General features: G+C 41.9%; 4 protein-coding genes across 5 annotated transcripts; 2 read left to right on the forward strand and 2 right to left on the reverse strand.

Annotated features, from left to right (window-relative positions):
* Positions 1-866: 866 nt before the first annotated feature.
* map1lc3cl (microtubule-associated protein 1 light chain 3 gamma, like) lies at positions 867-3,779 on the reverse strand. The gene is made up of 4 exons (XM_026918238.3): positions 3,416-3,779; positions 2,323-2,378; positions 2,137-2,243; positions 867-1,649 (listed from the first exon to the last, which is right to left on the reverse strand). The coding sequence occupies exons 1-4, from the start codon at positions 3,471-3,473 to the stop codon at positions 1,490-1,492; spliced, it is 381 nt and encodes a 126-aa protein (XP_026774039.1). The 5' UTR covers positions 3,474-3,779; the 3' UTR covers positions 867-1,489.
* Positions 3,780-6,574: 2,795 nt separating this feature from the next.
* Positions 6,575-15,129, forward strand: si:ch211-168f7.5 (dapper homolog 2). Its single transcript, XM_026917491.3, has 4 exons — positions 6,575-7,349; positions 10,856-11,021; positions 11,724-11,933; positions 12,025-15,129. Exons 1-4 carry the CDS (start codon positions 7,107-7,109, stop codon positions 14,400-14,402), a joined length of 2,997 nt encoding a protein of 998 aa, XP_026773292.3. The 5' UTR covers positions 6,575-7,106; the 3' UTR covers positions 14,403-15,129.
* A 126-nt stretch (positions 15,130-15,255) lies between these two features.
* ttc9c (tetratricopeptide repeat domain 9C) lies at positions 15,256-19,847 on the reverse strand. Of its 2 annotated transcripts, none has more exons than XM_026918229.3 (4): positions 19,307-19,847; positions 16,953-17,277; positions 16,388-16,570; positions 15,256-15,767 (listed from the first exon to the last, which is right to left on the reverse strand). In XM_026918229.3, the coding sequence occupies exons 1-4, from the start codon at positions 19,307-19,309 to the stop codon at positions 15,619-15,621; spliced, it is 660 nt and encodes a 219-aa protein (XP_026774030.1). In that variant the 5' UTR covers positions 19,310-19,847; the 3' UTR covers positions 15,256-15,618. The 2 variants fall into 2 exon arrangements, with proteins under 2 accessions (XP_026774030.1, XP_026774029.1); XM_026918228.3 differs by lacking the exon at positions 19,307-19,847 and adding an exon at positions 18,817-19,284 and having other exon boundaries at positions 15,258-15,767.
* A 1,168-nt stretch (positions 19,848-21,015) lies between these two features.
* zgc:153018 (Transmembrane protein 179-like) lies at positions 21,016-24,797 on the forward strand. The gene is made up of 4 exons (XM_026917808.3): positions 21,016-21,642; positions 22,436-22,573; positions 22,893-22,971; positions 23,072-24,797. Exons 1-4 carry the CDS (start codon positions 21,320-21,322, stop codon positions 23,270-23,272), a joined length of 741 nt encoding a protein of 246 aa, XP_026773609.1. The 5' UTR covers positions 21,016-21,319; the 3' UTR covers positions 23,273-24,797.
* Positions 24,798-24,849: the final 52 nt, after the last annotated feature.

The raw sequence follows: 24,849 nt of genomic DNA on the forward strand, positions 1-24,849 counted from the left end.
GAAAACTGCAAACCTTCAAGGACCTCTGAACTCTAAAACTCCTTTTGAATTGCTGATTCTGATTATACAGATTGGCATTTGGATCATATTTCTTAACACTCTGCTAAAGTCATATATTTAAAATACAAATTTTCTCAGTCTTCCTTTTAAAAAAAGATGAGCATTATGAATGAGCTCATTTTGCGATATCAAGAAATAGGATTAATGGCTTAAACTGTTATGATCACATTCAATTGTTAAACTATGACAGTGACTAAATGAAAACTTGTAGGCACAGAACCTGAGCGACAAGCTAACTAGCCAATGTGTGTGAAGTTAGTTTAAAAAAAAACAAAAAACAAAAGCATGATTGCTATTGCTATTGTTGTTATTATTGCTATTTGATAAGTAGGCTACTGTAAAATAAATTACTTCATGTGCAAAGCATGATGAAAAGATTTGTAATTTTTGTTGTTTTTGTTTTTTGCTGCATCATTCTTCTTCATAGATTCTAAGCAGCTAAAACTTATATGTTCAGGATTACCTTAATGAACATCACATTGGAGTACAAAGGCTCCTCAGCTTGGCTAGCTCGCACACTGATCCCATCTCTTATATAAGACACTGGGATTATATAAGGAGTGGCTGTAGACGGGTGATAGATGTGTTACAGAGGTGTGACTCTAAAGAGTGTGTTAGCTGGTAGAGTCTTTTCATATTGTGTAATTTATGATATAAAACTCAGCAGAAATAGTCTTGCAACGGTTTGAGTTTTGGTATAATTACAACTATCATTAGAACAATGTTGTTTTTATTACTTTGGTTTAAGACGTTAAGATTTTAAGACTACACTAAAAATACACAATAAAACAAACTCAGTCATGGCAGACTTTTAGTAAAGAGGGCAAAAATTATTTATTTGTAGCATTCCCAATTACAGTTGAGGTACATAGGTAAAGTAAACATTTGTAAACATTTTTCTCCTAGTATTTGTGCCCAGAATGTCTCAGGTGTTTCAGTTCCATTAGTGTTTCCAGGAGAAAAGTGAATACACACAACAAGACAACAGAGAAGAGAAATGTCATGCAGTTTTCACCCGTCTTCCTCTCTCACTTCCTGTGACTGTGCTATCTGAAGCTTACAGCACCTCAGGACATTGTTCCAGGGTGGCTCTCTAATCGTCAGGACCAAACAGCTGTGTCTCCAAGATAAGTGTCGTGACATGATTTTCTCCCTTTATAAGTTGATGTGAACTTCTCATAGGGTACATATCATTGGTTTTTATATCTCACCATGAACCTCACATGAATTAAAAAAAAAAAAAGAGGTCAAAAGAGATTTTTTGGCCACATGTTCAGGATTGGGGAAGTGGTCTGTTGTCTGAGGCACAGTGATGGTCTGCAGCAGCAGCGGTGGTGGTAAAAAGTGAATGTAGGAGAGCTTGGTCAGTCAGTGATGGAGGTCATGAAGACTTCAGCTGTCCCTATGAAGGGAGAAATGGAAGATCTTCTCAGCCAAACATATCCTGGGATGCATAGGTCATGTAGAGGAAGCCGTCTGGGTCTCTGTGCTGAGAGTATACTTCCGCCATGCTGGCTGTCATGGAGCACATGTTTTTTCCTGAGATCAGCAGGTAGAGAGCCTGGGACGCTTCCAGTGCTATCTTACTCCTGAGACAAACACAGATGTGGAATTAAGCCAGTTATGTGTTTTAACTTATTATCACATTTAATCCCACTAATTACTTGATTTATTGAGACAATTTTTGAGACAAGTACTTAATTGCATGAGATTTACTTTGTGATTGAAAGCCCTAAATGTTTACTGATGCTCTTAAACTTTCATTATAAGTTCATTTTAAGAAAACAGGTTGTCTGCATTTGTCTCAGTAGAGGGGGAAAATACTGTCTGTGGTAATCACACATGTACATTCTGCTTTTTCAGCAGTTATATAACCAGTCTGCTAATAATGCTGTGGTGTGAAAATAAGTGAATGGACAGACAGCAAACAGATTTTTGCTGGTGTCATGTACTGCGCATGCACAACACCAACTTGCAATACGCACGCAGTTCATATGGTTTCATAAATTTGTCTCAGAAACTCTTCAAGCACATTTGCTTTTATAATCTCTAAACACTAGTAAGGAGATCACTCACCTGAGCAGACACAGAAACTGACCAATTGTGAGCTCATGAGGGACCAAGAATTTTGTTTTGTCCAATAGGGGAAGCCGCCTCTCCCGAATGCAACGCTCGACGATGACCTTTAGAACACAGAAGTCAGTCAGAATATGTATTGCTCAGATATTAGAATTAAAGTACCAAGACAGGGAAGCGTCTTACGGGTAATTTGTTGGGGAACTTGGAGCGAATTGTGCAGACTTCATCTTTTCTTGTTGCTACATTACAAGAAGAATTAACACCTGCTTAATCAGTGCTTAATGTGGGCAGAAACAAACAAAAAACATAGCCTTAACAGTCAAATCTGGTCAGAGGAAGCTACTGCTTTTATGTTTCTCCTGGTCAACACACTTAATCCAGTTCATCAGATCATTATCAAGACCTTCATGAGTTGGATCAGATGTGTTGTGAGCAGGGAAGACCTGAAATTGTGCAGGGTAGACAGAAAGCTGGACTGGAGTTTGGAACCCCTGATTTTGACTGAAATAATAAAAGGACATGAATTATATTCTTTAATATATCTTCTTTCACCCACTTATATCTTCTCCACTAACATTCCACTCTCAGGAACCTTAGGTCTGCGAATCAATCTCTCCTATCAATTCCTTGTTCCCATCTCAAAGGAAAAGGTGATTGGGCCTGCTCTGTTGCTGGCCCCAGTCTTTGGACGCACTGCCACCTAGCATCCAGACTTTTAAAATCAAGGCTAAAGACACATCTCTTCACTGCGGCTTTCAAGTCTGGCTGATTGGACTGTCCTTTTCATCTTTCCTTGCCTTTTCCTTTCTTTCCTTATATCCTTTTAATCTACCATCTTTTATTCTTCTTCCATTTCATTACCTATGCTATTTTATTAATTTGTTTAATTACTCTTCTCTCTGTATATTTATTTTTTTATCTTAACTGCATTGTTTTATTTTCTAGCTTTTGTGATTCTTAATATCTTTAAATTATTAAGCTAGTTCTGTACAGCACTTTGGTCAATGGAAGTTGTTTTAAAATGTGCTATATAAATAAATTTAACTTGACTTAATACCATATAGCACATCTTATTGTCTCCTCTGCTCTAATACACCCACTTCAACACAGGAAGGGCTGTTAATTAGCTGATCAGATGAAGTGGGTGTGTTATTGCAGGGGAAACACTAAAATGTGCAGGAGAGGGGGAACCCCAGGACCAGGGTTAGGAACCTGCTGTGCCATACAGCACAATACAGTGAATTATTTCTTATAAAATATCTAAGCTGTACCTTACCTAAGCACTTCCTTTGCTTGAAGGGCATCATTTCCATGGACTTCTCGAAGGGTGCCATGTCTGGGTGGTGTAAAGGAGAAGTGATGAGGAGGTGGAGGCAGTGAAGGCGCTCTGTGGCCCGGCCGGAGGCGCGATCAAACCCCGCTGAGCTCCGGGAGCAGATCCGCTTTTATACAAGCCGAGAGGAGGAGGCGTCACGCAGGAGGAGGCATCGGGCCTCTGGTGAAAGTCAATGTGCTAAATAGTTTAGGGCCTTGTGCTAGGGCAAACCTGACTCTTAATTTCTGATTTTGGACCAGCCTGTGCAAATCTGTTACATTCAACACAGTCTGAAGAGGTAAATATCCCCCCAGCGCATGAACACACACTCCAGCAAGCTCCAGCATGCACTCCGTGCCAAATGTGTACACCAAAGCACGACACAATGTAGGTGAATTTTTAATGCAGTGATGAAAACCATCAGAATGATTGCATGCATGTTTCCATAGAAACGGATAATTCCAGTATGTGCGAGTGTGCGTGTGTGTGTGTGTGGTGTGTGTGGGAGTCCGTGTGTGTGTGTATGTGTGTGTGTGTGTGTGTGTGTGTGGGAGAGGGGGTTAGTGGGGCGTTGGATTTCTGGTTTGACCCCCCTGAGATATGTTATGACATTTCCAGATGCTTGTTGGTTAACACGCACACAGCACAGCTGGTTATATAAGCCTGTAAAATAACACGGCTTTGCGCAGTAACTGCGCTATAATAATGTTCATAAAAGGTCAACAACGTCATAAACACGAACCCTCCATAATTAACCGGCCCATACATCAAATAAATGCATCCCGTAATTTGTTTAATCATATTTTACTGGCTACCATCTGCTATGGTGAGAAGTTTAACCAGTTGGAATCATGCATTATTCCTGGGTGTGTTTGAAAGCTCCACTAGGCAGCTAGCTGCACTCTGAGCATAGGGCTGCTGGGGTTTACTGCAGAAGGAGAAAAGAAGGAGAGATCTGGTTTTATAGGAGTAAACGTCTTTCCCCCTTATTATTAACATATTACTGTAATCATTTTCAGTTGAACGGTCATAAAGGTATTTTATGGTAAAGTTATTAATATGGCTAGATTAGATTAGGGGAAGTGGTAGCTCAGTGGTTAAGACATCAGACTTCTGCTCGGAAGGTTGAGAGTTCACAATCCCAGCACTACCAAGCTGCCACCGCTGGGCACTTGAGCAAGGCCCTTAAACCTCAGTTGGATAAATGAGATAATTGTAAGTCACCCTGGATAAGGGTGTCTGCCAAATGCCGTAAATGTAAATAAGCAATTTTGAAGGCCATCACAGCTCTTGCTGTCTGCTATCCACCCAAAATGCATGAGCTTTTCATTTTACTTGTACAGATCACATAGTCACTTGTAGTTCCTTTTATACTCCCTGAAATTAATTCCTGGCTTCACTGCTCGGTACTGTCTCTATAATGCTTTAAAGACCAAATGACTGATTGTTGATAGCATCTCCTGTTCATTTTAACACATCCTAAGCTGCAGCTGTGTAACTGGCCTCAGCCGGTCAGCACAGGCCAGGATGAGTTTCATACACACCAGACAAGAGCAAACATTCTTCACATGTCAGTGCCAGAGTACAACGAGTAGCCCATGTTATTTACAAATTTGATTGAGTAATAGCAGTTAAAATCGTTTTAGATGTGCACATGAACCAGGGCCGTGTGTGTTGTGAGATATTTACAGGTTAAAACTTGCACATTATTTCTCTTGGTATCTTGGAGGACTATTAACATTAAGATATAAATCCAAATTAATGCACCTCTGATAATGGGATTCATAATTCAACTAAAAAAAAAAGCTAAAGGTAAGGTGAAGCTGTAGGTAAGTTTTTTCAGATAGGGCTAGCAAACAGCAGTGTCTTCTTGTAAATTCCAAATGTTACAAACAAACAAACATATAGTAAAATAAAGTCATGATAAAAGTAATAGCCTAACTGATCCTTTAAAAAGAGACAATGTTGTTCAAAAGATTTAAGTTAATACATTACTTCCTATCTTATCTAACTTAAATTTGATTTTAAATTCATTCAGATATACAATGCAATTTACAAACATTGATAAAGGTAATAAATGTGGTGTGCTTTTGCTAAATGTTGCTTTATGTAGAAATTAAAAAATATATATATTTTAGATACACTTGAGAAGTTTCCCTCAGATATACACTATATGGCCAAAAGTTTGTGGAAAACTGATCATCACACCCATATGTGGGCCAACCTGAGACTGTTGACACAAAACTGGAAGCATAGCCTATATTTGTAAAGCTGTAGCTTATTCACTGGAAATAAGGAGCCCAAACCTGTTCCAGCATGACAGTGCACATGTGCACAAAGCCCCATGAAGACATGGTTTGCCAAAGTTGGAGTGGAAGAACTCGAGTGTCCTGCACAGAGTCCTGACCCCAACCCCACTGAACACTAATGGAATGAACTGGAACACCGACTGAACCCCAGACCTCCTCATCCAACATCAGTACCTGACCTCACTAATGCTCTTGTGAGTGAATGAGCACAAATCCCCACAGTCATGCTCCAAAATCTAGTGGAAAGTCTTCCCAGAAGAGTGGAGGCTGTTATGGCAGCAAAGAGGGGACTAAATCTGGAATGGGATGTTCAACAAGCACATATGATTATTATGGTCAGGTGTCTACAAACATTTGGCCATATAATGTATATTTATATAATCTTGTTTATATTTGAGTGTTGCAATGTTAAATCGTCAGTGATGTTAAGAGGTCCGTTTCCATGACATTAACTCAAACCGAGCAGTGGTGAGGTTATTATAGTGGCAGAGCGCCATCTAGAGTTTAACACCAGTTACTGCTGCTTTCCTCTCACACTGCAGATGCAGCAGGCTCCCGTTGCTAAGCGTTCGTTATTTGTTCTCTTAACTCTTTGTGGTAAATTGTAAATCCTAAATCATAAAAATAATTCGTATTATGTTAATAAAATTCAACAATCAAGCAATTTATCGTTTTACCAAAACATACCAAACATAAATTTACCAAACATAAAGCGCTGCGTTTAGAACGCGTTCGTTCCTTTCGAAAACTTCTCCAGCCAATCGGGGCCGAAGACTCACACAATAGCCCCGCCCACAATAGTCGAGTCCCCGCCCCTCATGGTTTGCAGGGCTGTGCAAAGCTTTACGCATAACTGAATCAACGGAATCGGCATCATGGGCTGGAATGTGAATGCTGAGGAGGTAGGACCAGTCTGGATGGGTTATATGTGATCTAGGACGAGCGTTCGGTTTTCCAGGTAAAGATAAGATTCAGGAATGATCAGCCGTAGCTTGAATGCGAAAGTTAGCTGTTGAGTTAGCTGGAGAACGTCAGTGCATTTTCCCACGGTTTGGAAGAAAAATCGTGACGGACTGAACACGGCGTTTTTAAATAACAGGAGATAAAGGCGATGCTCCTGCTGTGGCACACTGTAACACGGTAACATTGATGCCGCATTGACAGTCGACGGTGCACCAGCTGCACACACACACACACACACACACACACACACACACATACACATACATACATACACACACACACACACACACACACACACACACAGAGGCAGGCGAATCGCACGCGCTTGTCGGTCAGCGGGCGGTAATCGCGCCTGTCCGGACCCTGACTACACGCGCAGGATGTCGGGGCGCAGGAGCTGCGTGAACTCGCTGTGGTCGGGGAGCGAGCGGGTCCGCATCGGAGAGCGGCTCAAAGCCACGCTGGCCGGCATCGTGGAGCTGGATGTGCTCCGAGGGCGCCAGCTGGAGCTGATCGACTCCGTGCTGGATGAGAGCGGGAACACCGCGGATGGCCAGTGTGAGCAGCGGGAGAACCTCGACAGCGCCGCCGATGATGGTGCAGTAACCACCTTCAGGCAACAGGTCAGCGGGGACGGGGTTTAATTCCCATGGGGACCTTCATGTCTAACCCAAATCCTGGAATATTTCGTGCAGTAAACACCTGCACTGTGTCAAACGTTTTGGTGACAGTGACGTCAGCCAACCAGGGTGCCACTATTTACACACTATGTACACACACACACACACACACACACACACACACACACACACACCTTATCGGCATTCTCTACGAGCTAAGGTTGAATAAGGGTATTATGGGCCACTGAGCATGACACGTGTTGATTTCACACGGATTCAGAATAGTCTTACTGGGTGTACAATGTCTAGATGATTTACTTGATCACGTTTCCATTAAGACTTGGCACAGTATTGGTTTGGTGAGTTGAGGTTTTAGTGAGCTGATGTGGCAAGGTGAGCTCCTGTCCAGGTATGAAAGGCTTTTCGATGGAGCCGTAGGCCTTTTTCCAAGTCGGTGTGTGTGTGTCTGTGTGTCTGTGTCTGTGTGTAAGGAGAGAAGATTGGGGGAAGTGCTTGTCTGAAATGACACTGGGGTTAAGAATGGCCTGTGTCCAAGGAAGATACTGTGTAAATGAACAGATGTTAAGTAGCCACACGTAACACAATGAGGACATTCACCTCTGCCGAGTGGTGCTTCTTACTATGAGAAAAGTGTTTTTTTCCTGCAGCTTTTCACATTCAGTATCCCACAGCAAAAACTCAATAATGCATATTAACAAGTTGTTTATACACACTCAATTAGAAATCATAGGTATGTTAACCATTTGGCTACAACACTTAATTTCAGAAGGTCCCAATGCTCAGTAACTCAGACTGATCAGATCAGACTGAGATGCGGTAATATATACGGTGCAAAATGTGCGAACGATTAGTCATCATCCGGGTTTGTTTGTTGCTTTTCTGCCAACACATCTGCCATTTTGCATAAGCAGAACATATTCAAATTATTATGCTGTTTGCATCATAGACATCACCTCTTCTATGGTTGATAAAGAGCAAGCGAGAGATTAGGGGATGGATGACTGGATAGGGGGATGATGATGGAGAGCAGTCCACATGGCTGCACAAGGTTCCCAGTGAGTTAAACTCCCGAGTGTGACACATTGTCTTGTATCATTAAGTTATTTTGGACACAGGGTCTGAGAATTTTCAATAGTGATTCAACACTGACTCAACGGTTAATGCTTAAAAACGCACGCTTGGGTGGCACTGGAAAAAGAAAAGCCAGTCCTTAATGAATGTCTTGTGACTGAGCAGACTTATGACACTAATGTCTGCACACATCCGGTGACATTGATATGAGAGCTCCAGTAAGTGCTCTATCGTTAGACAAGAGAGATCACACTAACGCGCCTCCCACACCTCCTCCATTTTCTCATTTTCTGGCCATTTTGTGACTGGTTTTTATCATTAATCTTGTATAATTCTGTGTGTCTGACTGCTCCTTTTGAATTGATGGGTAGCTGGAAAAAGGCCAGTCCTGTCCGTGACACTGCTCTAAGACCCGTATCGGATTTCTCTAACCCTGGCAGTACTGCTCATCCCCCAACCTTCTTTCTTCGTGTAATCAAATCAACTGTAATTTCATACTTTGATAATGCACAGCACATGCATTTCATATACAGAGCAATGTCTGAACATTTCGGTTTTATTGCTTTAGTTTGTGTTTGTCTGGGAGATTGTTTCATAATTTTAGGTTTGGGCTCAACCTGGTTGGAAAGCAGTGATGTGTTTGTGTGTCCGTTCTTTTTGAAACAAAATATTAGATGACTAAACAACTATTCCACTTTGAAGCCTGATTTAATTTTGCTTTTAGTCAAATTTCAAAGTGGAAAAGTTGTTTAGTTAATTTTGTTATTAGCAAAATTATATATAATAGCGAAATCATGTGTAAACTAGATTAGAGTAATTATGGGGAAAAAAGTGAAAATGAGTGGACTGAGTGGTAAACAGACAAAAAAATATGCCGTCAACGGGGATCCCAAAACACGTAATGCCCTATTTCCATCAGTACTGTGTGGATTGTCTATATTGCATATAATGGTGGTAACATAATCTGGGTATTTTAAAATTCTACATTTGTACTGCTTTTAAATCAGAGGACATGGAACATTGGGACAAGCACTGATAAACACACTCTTAAAAAAAAAAAAAGTCAAATCTAGAACCCATAACGGTTCTTTAGTTGGCCCTTGGTTGTCTATCAGAAAGGATTCCAAACTGGAGCCCTTTTAAGAAGCTAAGAACCCTTACATATACAAAGAACCACTTAAAGAAGCATTGAACAGTGTAGCGAACAGAACATAAGGGATAAGTACCAAAGTTTTCAGTATAAGACTGCACCCAAAAAAGGATTTCGTATAGGCCTATATAAGTAGCATATCTATATCATGCACAATGATGATTGCAGCATTCTTACATAATATCAATCTGCTGAGGAAAAAATATTCCTCTATCTGAGATAGAGATAAGTATTGCTGCTGAATCGGTTGTGTGGGCGAAGTGAGAGAAATAGACAGAGAGACAGAGAGAGAGGGAGAGAGAGAGAGGCTCAGCAGTACACAGCACTGAAGAGGGGGTGGTAGTCACATCCAGGAGTGTTGTGTGTGTGTGTGTGCGCATGTGTGTGCTAGGGGTTTAAAATGCCTCCTTCATGCTGTTTCTCTCACTAGGCAACCCAGCCCCCGCTCGCTCTCTTTTACTTTCTCTCTCTCGCTTTCCCACTGACTCATGCTCTCTTTCCTTGTTATCAATCTCCCTCCGTCCCCTCTCGCTGAGTCTTAGACCTTCATCTGTCCTCTCAATCTCTCACTCACTCTCTGCTTCTTATGCTGTCTTTCTTTTGTGTTTTTCTGCTATATATTTCTAAACTGGGAGAAAAGGAATTGTGGGTAAACTGCTAGAGCAGAGATAAGCCTGGTCAAAGTTTCTTTATAGAAGTCTCTCAGCCCCCTCATCCTCTTCCCCTAGTTCTTTGTTTCGTCATCTGTCGCTCTCTCCATTCTTTCCTTATGAACTCTCCCATCCCCCGGGGTTGGTTCTTCAGCACTATTATGAGTCACCTGCATTGTGTGTAAAACTGAGAACAGTGAAGCAGGGGATTGATCAGACGTAACAGGAATCACACAATGGTTACTTGTGCAAGAGGATATTTAAAGAGGGGTCCTTTGTGGAACGTGAAATAGCTCAGTTACTGCACTCCATAAATGCCATGGATTTCAGAACTTATTTTAAGATGAACTTTGACACATTCAAAGCAATGACCGCTCACATGCCTGGCTTTTCGAGTACTCTGGTATTGCGTAGAATACCAGTTATTATGACCTGAAATGGCAGCATTGTCCCTGAACACTTTTAATAACTGTGTGAAGTAAATGGCTTGCTGCTGAAGTACTATTTTGGAATTTTGTAAACATAAACATCTCTGATGTTCGTGCCCTGTAATTACCACCCATAGCCTGTTTTAACATGTGCCGGCATTCCCTGTGCCATCTGTTTTCTGTTCTCAGACTCCCTCTCCAGCAGACTCTGTAGTGCCAGGCGTCAGGGCTGCAGAGGGCACAAGCTCTCGCTGGTCCACTCTCTCATGGGACATCCCATCAGACCTTCTCTCCCCTCCCACTCCAGAACCCACTGGCACCATTTCACTCGACTGTGACTCCAGACCCAGCTCAGGTACTGCTGTTAATTCGCAACATCAAAAAGACTTCAAACAAGTGAAGCCCATTTGTTTGCCCCTGCAGATGTGGCAAAAATTGGTTTGATCAGACGTGCCCCTACTGCAAATTGTTTTCATAATGTCCTTTGAAAATTAACACCTGTACCTGCATAGACTCTAAAGGATCTTTATACTTGCATAGAGGGGGCATGCTCTTCAAAGCCCACTCCTTTCTTTGAGAGGGTTTATTGCTGGACTTTGTTCCACTCTGCTGCTTGTTCACAGCTTTCTTTTTAACTCGCATTTCTAATAGCAATAGTAAATCACAAACAGAGTCAATCAGTCTTTTAAACTTGAGCAAATATTGTGCCTGAATGATACTATATAATCGTCATTGTTTTCAGAATGAATATTAGTCTGTTCTCTGAAGTTAAATACAACTCATATGAAATAGTAATATAATTCCTGACAGGTGCAAATTTAATGGCAGCTTGACATTGCGCAAAAAGTAATATTCAGTGTTTACTTTCCACGTCATCCTCATACTCACTTTTTGATGTATGCTTAACAGCTCTGTGCAGCCTTTGGCAAACATTAACCCTGCCCTTTTTGCTTTTTGCTTATTCCTTAATTTATATACTCTGTCACCCATGAATGTACTCTTTTGTTCAATGTACATTTGTGCAACCCTCCCCCATACTTTATTCTCTTTTCCACAGGTTTTTACTCAGTCAGTGGGAGCTCACTGTCAGACTCCTGTTACTCAGTGGCTAGTGAGGCAGCCCCTGGAGGTCCACTTAAAATGGGGGGACCATGCAGGCCTCATTCGCTGGACCACAGTACCACCCAGTGGAGGGAGGATGAACCACAGAATGGACAGAACTCAAGAGGGACAGCCCAAAAAGGAGACAGGAGGCCTGCTTCTACTGGTAGGAGGGGAATTATTAACCAATTTTATCATGTTAACTCATATTTGTGCAGTGATAGCTGTATAATATGGTCTGTAACTCTTATCAACAGGCGAACTGGAGATTGACGGGCTCATGTTTCTGACTGGACTCTGCTCTAGTCTAGGGGCAGCACAGAGAGGATGTGTGTTGTCAACCTCAGGGGTTGCCTATCCACAGCTGCAACTAGACCCCAAATTCTGCTCTGACCTTGTCTCACGGAAGACAAAAGAGGTGTATCCTTATCCTAGCCCGCTCCATGCAGTGGCCTTGCAGAGTCCCTTGTTTACTTCCTGCCAGGATCCTTCCCCCACAGAGCGCTCTCCCAGCCCAGAGGGGGACCAGCTTGGGGAACCAGAGCCTGAACAGCCCCCTGTGAGGACCCAACCTCCACCTTCTCCATCTCTCACACAGCTGGAGCAATACATAACCAGATTAGCGCATCAGTACCACAGCAGGCTGACTTCTGAGACTACCAATCGAGCTTCTCAAAAGGCCTCTGCAGGTTCATGCTACGAAGGAGTCCATCCAAAGAGCGCTTCCTCCTCCAGCTTGACCAGCTTGACCCCATGTAAGTCTTTTCTGGGCAATTCTGCTAGAGTTAGTCTGAGCAGCATTGGTAAGAAAGCTAGCAGGAACTCGATCAACCTTGGAAACCTGCCGTCTGTCACCGGGGAGGATTTCAACATTAGTTTTCACCTCAATTTAAATTTGAACCTTAATCCGAGTTTGAATAAAACGCTGAATATCGATGCTAAAAACATAAGTGAGCAGGCGTCAGGATCATGTGGGCATCTTAGTGGCAACTTCATCACCCCAACCGCTTCCCCTGCTTCATCTTCAACGACAGTCACCAGCACTCCCAACTGGAGGAGCAGACCTCGTATATCCACCTGCCCATCCACAATTAGTAACCGTGGGTCATTGGAGATCACTGGAAAGACCTTTGGTTCACTTAACTTTTCTAAGTCCTTGGACTGGAGTGGAGCTCCACGAGAGGAGGCAGAAGGCTGCCTGCCTTCAAAAGCTCCAGAAAGTCCTGCTAAACTTAGTGAGGATTCAGTGGTGGTGTGTGAGATTTCACGTGTCTCTGGATTACCCAGGTCGGTGGTAGTAGGGCTTATGGAGGAAGGGGTGGAGCTGGATGCGGAGTGCTTCCGGAATGAAAGAGAGAGGGGCGAAGGGTCAGCTTCTCCATGTAATGCTCCAACACATTGTTCCTCTCGAACCTCCCTTCCTACTGCTTATGAAGATAGATCTGGTTTTTATTCAAATTCATCCTCAAACCTCTGGGCAGGAAGTGGTTCCATCGAACCTGACTACATTTCCCAGCAGCATCGCCTACAGATTACCCATTCAGATTGCCATTTAATACATACAACACAGTCAAACAGTCCTCGCTCTGATCACTCAGGTCCCACTCTTTCCCATGCCTCCCCCATCCTGCCTTTACCCCACACTTACTCGGATTCTGCCTCCTCTCCTGGCTCCTCATCCCGTTCGAGAGTACATTCTCCTCCTCGACTGCTCTCGAATTCACCATTTACACCTGCTCAGCTCTCTGTGTTCCGGCGGGACTCACCGTCCCAGTGCTCTCTTCCACACATCCACCCCTGTGGTTCTCCACTGGAAGGCCCCATCAGGCCTCGTGGCGGTTCCCTCAGGCAAGATGCCGGAGCTGCGACTGGGTGGAGGTCTCAGGAGAGAGGCTGGAGGAGGAGTGGCGATGGGGAAGGGCTCTATCAGGGCAAGCATGCCTCCAGAGAGCTGGTGCGAGCATCAACAGTCAGCAGTTACTCAGGACGAGACTACAGCAGCTGCTGGGAGGAAGAAGCAGGCTCGCGGACTCCAAAGAAAGCCACCAAGTTGTGGAAAGGTTTTGAATCAAGACTCTGGGGGAGGGAGGAAGAATTGGAAAGGGAGGAGAGAGTTGGAGACTTTGGATGGAGGCATGCTTCTTTAAAAGAGACTTCGTCAAGCAGGGTACAGGAACGAAAAGAGAACAATCTCTCCAGAAAGAAAGGGACAAACTGGGATGGCCATAGCTCCAGCCTTCGGCTATCCAGGAGAGCTTTATTTCGGAGCGAATCTCAGGGATTCCTGTCGTCCCGTTCCCAAAAACGGGAAGTCCGTCTCCAGAACAATCACTGGTGCTCCTCCTTGGAGATCGGACGTGAAGGAAGAGGCCCAGAACGTGGGCGAAATCTAGTCAGGAAAGAGGACAAACATCACTCATCCACTGCCAGTCTTTTCCATCTCTCTCGCTCACAAAGCCTGGAGGGAAGCACTCACTCAATCTCACCCCTGTCTTCCCCATCCCTTTCTCCCTCTCCCCCTCCGTCAGCCCCTCTAACACGTTCCCGATCATTTCGTGACCTTGGGAGGAAAATTTTTGGCTCAATGAGGTCCCTCAGTTTCAATAAGAACCAGAAATCAAAAAAGAAAGACTAGGAAAAGCAGACAGAAAAAACTGGCAAACTTTTGACAGAACCTTATTTCAGACATGGCAGGATAGTTAAGGGACAATCATCACTGATTGTGTGATATAGTCAAACCATGCAAATGTTTGCCATGCTGCAAGTCATGGACTTGAGTTCTTCACAGTAACTTCCGTGGGAAGACCTAAGATTGGTCAGCACTTAAGGGGCAAACAAAAAAGATATCCTGTAACTCATCAGTTTAATGTGCTGTGTTTAACTATAAATGTTTGAAATGTGTAGAAATGCAGCAATTGCTTATTTTTGCATATAACTAATTGCGAAAACATGATTCTATTTACTGTGGAATGAGACATGCAGCCCAGTTAAATAAGGCCAGAACCAGGATTAATATGTGTAAGGAAAAACAGTTTGAGCACCAGTACTGCCAAGTTACACAACTTCTGATAATGTGGGAGGGTATGTTAAACAGCTCTTTTTTCTGCAAGTTTCTGTGCCTCTGCATGCCTATGCCGTGTCTCTGTGCATTATTATACTCAAGATGCACCAGTGTACTCTAGTGTTATTTAGAATACTATATACTTTGCACTATAGGGTTTAGTGCGTTTACCGTAAAACAGACTAAAATCAGAAAGTACAGTATGTTGTGTAATATGAAGTGTGCTCAGGACTTTAAAATAAATAAGATTTAAGTGTTAAATAATGACTCAGTATTAATAAAGACTTAAAATGAAAAGTGATCCCTGGTGTTTTGAATGTGGCTATTATATACACCTAATGGCATGAAATGATTCACTCTGGCACAACAATTGGAATCTCTGCAGTCAGAGATTTATTAGATCCAAATATTCTTGTAACATGAAGTTCAGTCTTAAATTAAAAAAAAAAAAAAAAAGTTTCAAAAAATTATTATATAACAGTGCTGAAAGATGACAAGCTCTCATGTGATGGTATAAACACTTACACAGAAGAAACAGAAACCTGAACAGCAGTTAACTGATGGAGCCACAGTCGATGGACTAATAAGGCTTTTAATTTTCAAACTGCCCAGTCATAATATTCTGCCCTCATTCCGATTCAGTCTTGGCAAGAGATCTGTACGCTCATTAAACCCCTTACTGGGGTTTATATTCCATGCCCTGGGCAACATATATCCCATATTTTGGTAAGCCATCTTCTCTTCAGTTTCATTCTTCATCTTTTCAGCTGGCGGAGATCTTCAGAGCTTCTCACACCTGGTTTGGGTTCTCCTCTGCAGCTTCCTCTTCTTCTTCCTGCTTCTGTTTATTGAACATGCCTTTGTAGAGAGCTTTCTCCTTTTCATAGTCTTTGCTGAGCCTTTCTTCCACTCGCTGGAGTTGTTTCTTCACATTGGCATCTGAAAAACATACAACTAATAATGTTTATTTTTACTCTCTTCAGCTGGTACTGTGACTTACAATACAAAATGATGTATATCATACTTTTATGTCTAATTGTAATAGTAGCATTTTTATTGTGTGTGCAGCTCCAGCATTTGAGTGTCATATGTGTATATTTCAAGCTAGAACTACATTTCACATTACAGTGAAATGAAAAATAACAATGTTATATCAGTAGACAAACTAAACAAAACAAATTAAAACTATTTATTAAGTACATTACTTTGTTTGAGAATTAACTAATGATATAATGACCTCTTCTTTAGGACGTAGCTACAGACAAATAATTTCCAGGCTTCACAAAGTCATTAAGACAAGTAACAGGCATCACCTCAGCAAAACACTAAAAGGACCAAAGCTAACCTAGACTCTTAAAACAGCAGTCTTTAAAGTGCTACTTTAGAGAAGAAATCCAATGGTTGTTCATTGGATTCCTGAACTGCACTCAATCAGCTCTCAACTGATCAGTTGCAAAGACTGTACTTGGATCTTATACCCACAAAAGGTGATGGGGAAAAATCTTTTAAATTTAAAAGGCTTTTCCTGTGGCTTTTAAAAATACAAATCATTTTTTTACCATTAGGTTTCCCTCTGCTGGCCTGGAGGAGGTATTGTCGGGCAGTCTGCGCATCACCCAGCTCCAGGGTGGCTATTCCAGCTCTGTACAGGGCTTTAATATCTCCTGCCCTCCACTGCAGTACCTTCAGACTGTACTCCTGCACACGGGCATAGTCCACAACTTCACGCTGCAGTAAGCATGCTGCTCAACACAGAAAATCAGAAAATCAACTTTCAGAGCAGGACACAGTTGTCTGCAACCACTTGCTATAAAGAAACACTAATAACTTGTCAATCATCTGAATGTGAAAATTTCATTTTATTTTGACCAGTTACTGTTTTATTCTAGTCATCATGTAAATAGAATTTTCTGATATTAAATCTTTTTAGGTGAAAAGATCTTTTTATAAGTAAAGACACCTGGATTTTAGGCAATAATCAGGCTATTCAGTGTGTGTGTATGTGCAAACATCAGCAGCTGGAGAAGAGCTGCCTCAAAAGCAGTAAAGAGCACAGACTTAATTCAACACAACGCTTGCAAAATTCTGGGCAATCTGCAACCATTGTTCTCTAGTAACACCTACCTGCTAGGTTGTTATAGCAGTCAACCTGTGTGCTCCTGAGCAGTTCCTCTTGCTCTGGTGTGAGGGTGGAAGACTGGGGTCTAAAGCCCTTAAGACTTGACATCACATCCGAGTCCAGACCTCGGAGCACAAGCAAGGCGTGGTGGTAACGTCTGATGGCACTGCGCACATTCTTCTCCCGGTAAAATGCATTACCCTCCATTTTTAAGCGTATGGCATCGGTCAGCTGGGAGTCCACCCGGGAGTCTGAGCCTCCGGTAGCACCCAAGCATGAGGCAGAGCAGCTCTCTGCGTCTGAGACTCCATCATCAACAGCATCAGACTCCTGCCAAACATGCAATACTCACTAACACAGCTGAAACATAAAAACATTTCACTGAAAGAAAGTTTCAGTGTGACTTAATAAAACACAGTGACTGCAAAATCTTAGAGTGACTAGAAATTATCCTTTATATGTGTACCTCACTATATTTTTTAACTTTGAGTATAATGTTTATTGTTTCTACAACTTCTGCGTTGGATTTCTTATTAAGCGACCACTGCTGGAAAACAGTGAGTGGGAAAAGACACTCTTGCTCTTTTGTTGGTTTTTGTTGACCTATCAGTGAAATCTGACTGTTATTCCTTATGTTTGAGGTCTTTGACCTTTTCTTATTAAACAGCATTGTAAGTGCACTAGCAATGCCCCACTGTGACGTCAGCATGGCAGAACACTGCTACCTTTTCACAGGAATAACAAGAATACAGGACCACCTAATGATCTCGCACTTGAATCACTAAACACACCACAAATCATTCAATATAAACACATTTAATGTGTTTCAGAGTGGAGTTTTCCTTTAATAAATCATATCCAGCTCATGCTGATTTGAATTAAACTCTAACTCTAAAATCACTACAGTAATGCCATTATGTATGAATTCATTTAGCATGAAGGAACAGATTATATTATTCTTCAAACTTAGTTTTGTGCTACAGATTAGGTGGTGCCAGTCATTAGTGTGCTTCCATTCTTGACTAAAATAGTCATCATCCACTACCGCTTCCACCGGGTCATCAGGATAAGAACCGCCCCCGTGCTCAAGTGCACCCTACACCTTACCAAATGGACTATCATACACACACCTCACACTAATAAGATGGATTAATAAGCATTGTCACTTTAAACATTACACTTTGCACTGAGACTTTATCACTACTTGACTACTTTATCACTACTTGACACGTTACTTGCACTGCTTCATTATACTGTGAAGCCTTTTTATTGTGAACTGTTCTTATTGCATATGGGTTCTCTTATTCAGACTGGAAATGGACTTTGGCTGTTGTGTATAGTTTATTTTTATTATTCTTCCTGCCTTGTTCCTTATTGTATATTTTTTGTATTTTTATCGTCTTTGTAATTTATTGTTTGTTGCACTTCTACCCCGTCTTTCTCGTGAGGAAAAAAACAAAATAAGAATTTCATTGTACCACAGTACATATGACAATAAAGATCTTGAATCTTGAATTTAAAACTAGCACAGCTTGCCACACAGTGCACTGTGTAGTGAAGTGAAGGGGATGTGCTCTCAGCCATGAGATTACTGTTTGCCCTTTGGCTTCTAAGTTTAACTTCTCGTCTACCAAACTACTTATCTCCTAATTTACAACTCAGTTTTAAAGACTTTCCTGAGTGTATAATGCTCTAGAAATGACCTTATCCCCCGCTTATGTTATCCTTTAGCAAATCCAAAATATGAACATGGAACTGTACCCTCGCTAATTTGTTTTGAATGAGAGGCATGCAGTCCTGCTAGCCACCGCCCCCTCAACTAAAACATGCCACAACAACAAAACACCAAGAAATGATTTCCCCGTTTACCTTCTTGTCCATTAGCGTAAGGCTAAAGTTGGTTCAATAATGCACTTCTTATAACAGATCCGGTTTTAGAAATCAAACCTGATTAAAGTGCTAGAAATCGCTTTGTTCTTCGTTTATGGTGTGTAGCTTTCAGTTCCGTTCAGACACTTACCGCCCCCTAGCGCCACTAAAGAAACATTACCCAGAGCTCGGACGATGGGAATTAATACAGGAAAATAATACTGCATTCGAGGCGAAGTTGCAGGTTGTAATTCCCCGCCTACAACTGGTAAAAACCACAGACAAGTTCCCTCTGTTTGAATTTCAACTCATTAACTTGGGTTAGTTTTCTCAAATACCAGTTCCTTCCCCGTTTACATCAAGTCAACATGGCGGCGCACACTGAACAGTGTAAAGTGCCCCTTCTATACTTTTAGATTAGTTTATAACAGTATTGGCTTTGAATCATTAATATAAAGACATAGTACTTGGTTAAATCTATAACACTGACCATATTATTTGCTGTTTTGAGAAGGTAATCATCAACATTAGCGTTATCACTAACGTCAGCTGGCTAGCTGGGTGCTAAGCTACTCGCTATTGTCAGCTGGCTAGCTGGTTGCTAAGTTACTCGCTATTGTCAGCTGGCTAGCTGGTTGCTAAGCTACTCGCTATTGTCCTCTGTTGTTCCTGTGCTGCAACTTCAGTCCAAAATGTTGCATGAATGTTTGAAGTTCAGTATAGCAGAACAGTACCAGTAGCCCTCAGGCCTGTAACTGTAAAAGTAGCTTTTTATAAGCATTACGTGCTCTGACAGAGCAAATAAACGACGCTTTAGCGGAGGCGTCCATGTTTTTTCTTCCACTTGGCGCACTGGATGTGCTGAGGTCGGAAATGACGTTTTAACAACTTGCACATTACCACTTACAAGACACCATGAACACAGCAGAATTGCTTAAAAAAGGGGGTTTAGTCTTTGAGATATATCAACTTACAGTATGTTAGGCCATTTTATTACACTACTATGTACTCCACACTTTCATAAAATAAACTGCCCTTCATCCGGCTTCAGTAACTGTGTGTCCTGGTCAGGACCATGGTGGATCCAGAGACTATGCCAGGAAGACTGGGTTTATGGCAGGAGTACAGCAGGTGGGAACACACCCGATCCCCTGCCCTGGGACTCCAGTTCACTGGGACTCCAGTGCTCCAGACAGCACACATACTCATTCACCCCTAGGAGCGATTTATCATAACTTATCCACCTACCACCATGTTTCTGATAGGGGGGAGGAAACCAGAGAACCTGGAGGAAACCCTCATGGACACATAGAGAACATGCAGACAGTAATGCACACAGAGACACAGACATAAAGTCCACATGGACAGTAATCTGAGTTTAGGATCAAACCCGGGATCCTGGAGATGTGAGGCAGCAACTCTACCACCCTATGAACAGTCATATTAAAACATTTTACTGAAAAATGTAAATCTGTTGAAATAAGGTTGTGATATAGGTTGCAAAACAAAGATGATCGCAACAAAATGATTGAACTTCGTATCTGTAGGCTAGGATCAGACGCCGGGATCACACTGTAGTTTAGCTTAATTCTGAATTATTCTGTATATAGGTCAAACCTGAAACTGTGTGTTTGTGTGTGCAACAAGACTAGCTGAACTGTCTCTGTGCTACAGTATGGAGGCCTGTATGTTAGTTAAAATATAGACACTGCCACTGCAGCACAGTGCTGTGGAGCCCTGGACAGGCCATGAAGATGATCTCCAAAAAGTCTGGTGTTTTAACTTACTACAATTTTTTGAAATCACTTTTTCATTAGGCCTGTATCAGTTTTGACTCGATATAATGTAAATAGAAAATTTTGGCACCTCGGTTATAAAAGCAGCAAAGCTCACCCCTGATTCTGACTCAATATTCAATACTTTACTGATACTTTATTACAGAAATGTAAATAAATCCACTGAGTGCAGGAGGAGCAGCACATTCCGGTTCACCCCAGCCCTTTACATGTCACCATGTAAGCAGTTTTACACACACACACACACACAGTTACAATCCATTCCTCCCGTGTGTCTTATCAGTGCTGGTACAGTTTGTTTTGTGGAATGATTGCTGGAATTTTCCGCATTGCTCTGGATCACATTTGAAAGATTCTACAGTGACGCGGACTGGAACGCGCCAATCATCAGCGATTACGTCACGAAGGCAAAATCCCAATCGGCTCCGTGCTCCCTACATTAGTGCACTACATGCACTACGAGCGAATGGTTCCTACACCCTAAGTCGTGCTGTGTGTGTGTGTAATTTGGGACCGAGGCATCATGCGGAGCTGAACGCTGAAAGGGAGGAACCCCGACACGGATACGTGCTGGACGTGAGATCTGTGGATCATGACTGAGATTTCTGCCACTTTACAGCAGTAAACGTAAAGCGCGAGAGCACGTGCGCGGTGTGTCCGGGTTTGTGCAACATCGCGAGGTTGGATTCTAGTAGCTGGGTGAAAGCATGGAGCTGGACCGGAGACTCCTGCTGGCGCACTGCGCCGCCCACGCCCTGTCTGTTATCGCAGGCCTGCTGGTCGTGGTGCCGTTAGCGCTGAACGGCTCCGCGTTTAAAGGCCGCTGTGCGCTCTTCAGTCAGGGCTTCTGGCGCTCCGAGAACCAGAGCGCGAGCGGCGCGCAGCTGGACGCGGGGACGCACCTGGTGGTGCAGCAGTGGGGGCCGCCGGCCGCCTGCCAGTTCGCCACGTTCGTGGGCGTGTTCACGGTTCTGTACGGAGCTACACAGAGCTGGAGGAGTTTATTTTACCTCCACCGCCGTCACGACGAGTGAGTCCATAAACAACAACAACAATAACAACAACAGCATGGATGCAGACTGTGACATGATGTTCTGAAAAACAGACTTTAGAATAGATAATGCTATAATAATAATAATAATAATAATAATAATAATAATAATAATAATAGTGAAAGGTAGAGGTAGCAATATTATGTGTATTATTAATCATGCATCAATAATCAATGATTGTTATATACTATGATGTTTAGAATATATTATAATTTCTGTACAAATAATAATAACAACAGCAACAACAACAATAATAATAATAATAATGGGTAGAGGTAGCAATATTATGTAGATTATTAATAATGCATCAATAATCAATGATTGTTATATACTATGATAATTAGAATATATTAACATTTCTGTACATTTATGCTTTATTAGTCTAATTGTTTATTAGAATAATAATGCTAATGTTAATACTTTTGCATTACATAAAAGTGTAACTAGACTTACAAGGCATATATTGAAATAATTTTTTTATTTTAAGGTAATATTTATTTATTATTTTTAGGAAAATATATTCCTACTAAAAGAAATATAGTATATTGGTGCATTTCTGTTCCCCAAGGTAGAAACAAATGTACCACAGTGGTCCTTAAGGTTCGAATTATGTAACATTTAATGATTTTTCAAGGTTTCACCAGTAACTAAAGGTGCAGTGTGTATACTTGTGTGTTAAGCACTTAGGACGTTAAAGGTACATGGTCTGTACCAGGACTAGTGCTGTGTGCGGGTGCAGAAGCTACATTCTTGTCTGTATCTGTGTTGCAGCACCTTGTTCTCGGCCTTTCTCACACTGCTTCTGAGCCTGTGTGTGCTCTTCCTTTCTGGAGGAGCAAGTGTGATTCTGACCCTCGGCCTCGTGTCCTGGTGCAACACCGTCACTGATCACAACACCCGACCATACAGGTGAGATCATCCCGATATTACCATAAGCTGAAATCAATGCCCAGGGATTTGCTTTTGAAAGTACCTAACATTATATGGTGGGAAATTTTCATCATGGTTCTTATACATGAGATAAACAAACTTAATGCTGTATCTCATTTCATGCTTAATCTGAGTTTGTTTCCTGTCTTTTACTTTTCTGAATTAAACCCAACATACCACTTGCCATTTGGTTTAGGACTTTGCAGTGTTATTTGAGCTGCATGCAAAACAGTACAAACAGTGACTGATTAAACTGCTGACTTGTGATTGTTGATTCATGACCTGGTTCTTACTTCAGCTGTGCTGAGTCGCAGTCTGTACCCCTCTACTTGGATGTGGAAACCTCTTCGTTCTACTCAGAGCTCACCTGTGCACAGGTACAGCATGGCATTACACTGCAACACTGCACTGTTACATTTTTAGTTAAGGTGCTGACTGTGTAAATACTGTCTCACTCTGTCTCATTCTGCTCTGCAGGTCTCTCTGTGGTGCGTAACAGCTCTGTGGTTGGTTCACTCCATTCTGTCCTTCCTGAGACTCTACCACTCTCACAGTCAGCAGATCAGCGGACCGTGTCTGTCCCGGGAGAAGGAGCTCCTGCTGGGCCAGTCTCACGTAGATTGTCCCCTGCAATGCCAACACCCTCACCCTCCACAACCACCTGCTGTTTTTATTTAATCCCTTAACTATCCCCTAAATGTGCTCTTTTATGGTGATCCACAAATCATAAGCTTTTTTTAGTGTTGGTTATACTAAGTTTGTGGTAGTGGAAGCATAAAAGGTGCAAGAGTTCTGAAGAAGAAGCTCCATCTTTTACATGGAGCATCCTGTAACGTTGCACTACAAACCTGTCCATGCATGTCTGTGAAAAACATAATGAAGAACAGTGAAAACACAAAAACCTAGAAAAACCAAGAACGAGAAATGAATGTCTTACAAATAAGCTATACGTATTGTTTACACAATGTTGCTTTAGTCGTTACTTATTGTACTGTAATTGTGTTTGTAATAACCTTTAGTTGTGTTGTTCCAACTTTACAAGTGATTGCACCAACACAAGTTTGTTAACCACTTTTAAACAGGGTCTTTAGTATGTAGTATCCTAGGATAAATGTCATTTAATGACATGAAGCATTCATTCACTTGCAGAAAGAATAATGTCGCAAAAATCTTGCAGGATGCAAGTAAAAGTAACATGATGTAAAGTGAATGGGAAGGAAGACTAGCATGTTGCATGTGCTCAGTTCAGACCCATGCTGCTTTACTGTAAATGTACATTGCTATGTATGCTTCTGTTGCATGCTGCAGAGTGTACAGTCCTGTGTTGCTTAAACACTTTCTCCCTGCCACATGAAGGTTTCTTGTATGATGCTGTGTGTGTAAATGCAGCTCTGAGGAAACAGCCACTTGCAGAGGTGCCAACATTTATGGTTTAGTCATAGCATTTATGATTTTTGACCCCTTGCTAAGGGACATCTGAAAACTTCAGCAGTTAGGCTATATATGAATAAAATTCAACTGGTGGAAAAACAGTTCACTGAAGGGAAAAGGACATGGACATTTGCTTCTGGTAGCGGTTACTTTTCCTTCACACTGAATTTTGACCTGTGAATTCATGAGCCTCGATCGTGTGAGCCAGTACAGCGCAAATCAGCGAGACTGTGGTCTCTTTGCTTGGTTAAATATGGAGGAGTTGCTAATTATTAAGTATTGGTCACACCAGATTTTTTCCACACTCTTCTCTTACTATTGCTTGGTGTGTCTGGGAAAAAAAAACCAAACACATTAGCTATCTCATCCCGAGACATAAGCTGAGATTTTTGGGACAAATTTAGTTTTTTCCCCCTCTAGTTTTGCCTGCCACAATTTCCTTGTTAGCAATGTTGGCATCTCTGTTCTGTTTGCCCTGCATGGGCCCCTGGTTGTAATTCAGAATGTGATATCAGTCAGGGAGGAGCATGAAAAAAAAAAAAAAAAAATTCAAGGAATGTGCTCCATGTCTTTGACCCCTGACCTCCCTGAACTGAGTGGCTGTGGTGACACACACATAGCTGAGAGAGAAACTGGAGGTAAAGGGAGAGAAATGTATGTAAATGTGATTATTGCTAATGCTCATGTTTTATACTGCTGTTTGTACCAATATTATATCTATAATTTGATATCAACTCGTGACTAGTAAAAAAAAAAAAGCATATAAAATCCATTGCTACAGGTGTGAAGTGTTTTTTTTTTTCCATGTCACCATGATGTAAAGA

This window comes from Pangasianodon hypophthalmus, chromosome 7 (assembly GCF_027358585.1).
Source record: "Pangasianodon hypophthalmus isolate fPanHyp1 chromosome 7, fPanHyp1.pri, whole genome shotgun sequence".
Taxonomy (NCBI): domain Eukaryota; kingdom Metazoa; phylum Chordata; class Actinopteri; order Siluriformes; family Pangasiidae; genus Pangasianodon; species Pangasianodon hypophthalmus.

What these genes read in the sequence shown, in the direction of transcription:
- map1lc3cl (XM_026918238.3), bottom strand. Translation starts at nt 3,473, where the DNA reads ATGGCACCCTTCGAGAAGTCCATGGAAATGATGCCCTTCAAGCAAAGG. An exon ending in AGTTCCCCAACAAATTACCC is followed by an intron (nt 2,244 to 2,322) that starts GTAAGACGCTTC and finishes TGTGTTCTAAAG; the next exon opens with GTCATCGTCGAGCGTTGCAT. An exon ending in CAGTTTCTGTGTCTGCTCAG is followed by an intron (nt 1,650 to 2,136) that starts GTGAGTGATCTC and finishes TGTTTGTCTCAG; the next exon opens with GAGTAAGATAGCACTGGAAG.
- si:ch211-168f7.5 (XM_026917491.3), top strand. Translation starts at nt 7,107, where the DNA reads ATGTCGGGGCGCAGGAGCTGCGTGAACTCGCTGTGGTCGGGGAGCGAG. An exon ending in TAACCACCTTCAGGCAACAG is followed by an intron (nt 7,350 to 10,855) that starts GTCAGCGGGGAC and finishes TTCTGTTCTCAG; the next exon opens with ACTCCCTCTCCAGCAGACTC. An exon ending in TGACTCCAGACCCAGCTCAG is followed by an intron (nt 11,022 to 11,723) that starts GTACTGCTGTTA and finishes TCTTTTCCACAG; the next exon opens with GTTTTTACTCAGTCAGTGGG.
- ttc9c (XM_026918228.3), bottom strand. An exon ending in CTGCTATAACAACCTAGCAG is followed by an intron (nt 16,571 to 16,952) that starts GTAGGTGTTACT and finishes TGTGTTGAGCAG; the next exon opens with CATGCTTACTGCAGCGTGAA. An exon ending in CAGCAGAGGGAAACCTAATG is followed by an intron (nt 15,768 to 16,387) that starts GTAAAAAAATGA and finishes TATGTTTTTCAG; the next exon opens with ATGCCAATGTGAAGAAACAA.
- zgc:153018 (XM_026917808.3), top strand. Translation starts at nt 21,320, where the DNA reads ATGGAGCTGGACCGGAGACTCCTGCTGGCGCACTGCGCCGCCCACGCC. An exon ending in CTCCACCGCCGTCACGACGA is followed by an intron (nt 21,643 to 22,435) that starts GTGAGTCCATAA and finishes TCTGTGTTGCAG; the next exon opens with CACCTTGTTCTCGGCCTTTC. An exon ending in CAGAGCTCACCTGTGCACAG is followed by an intron (nt 22,972 to 23,071) that starts GTACAGCATGGC and finishes TCTGCTCTGCAG; the next exon opens with GTCTCTCTGTGGTGCGTAAC.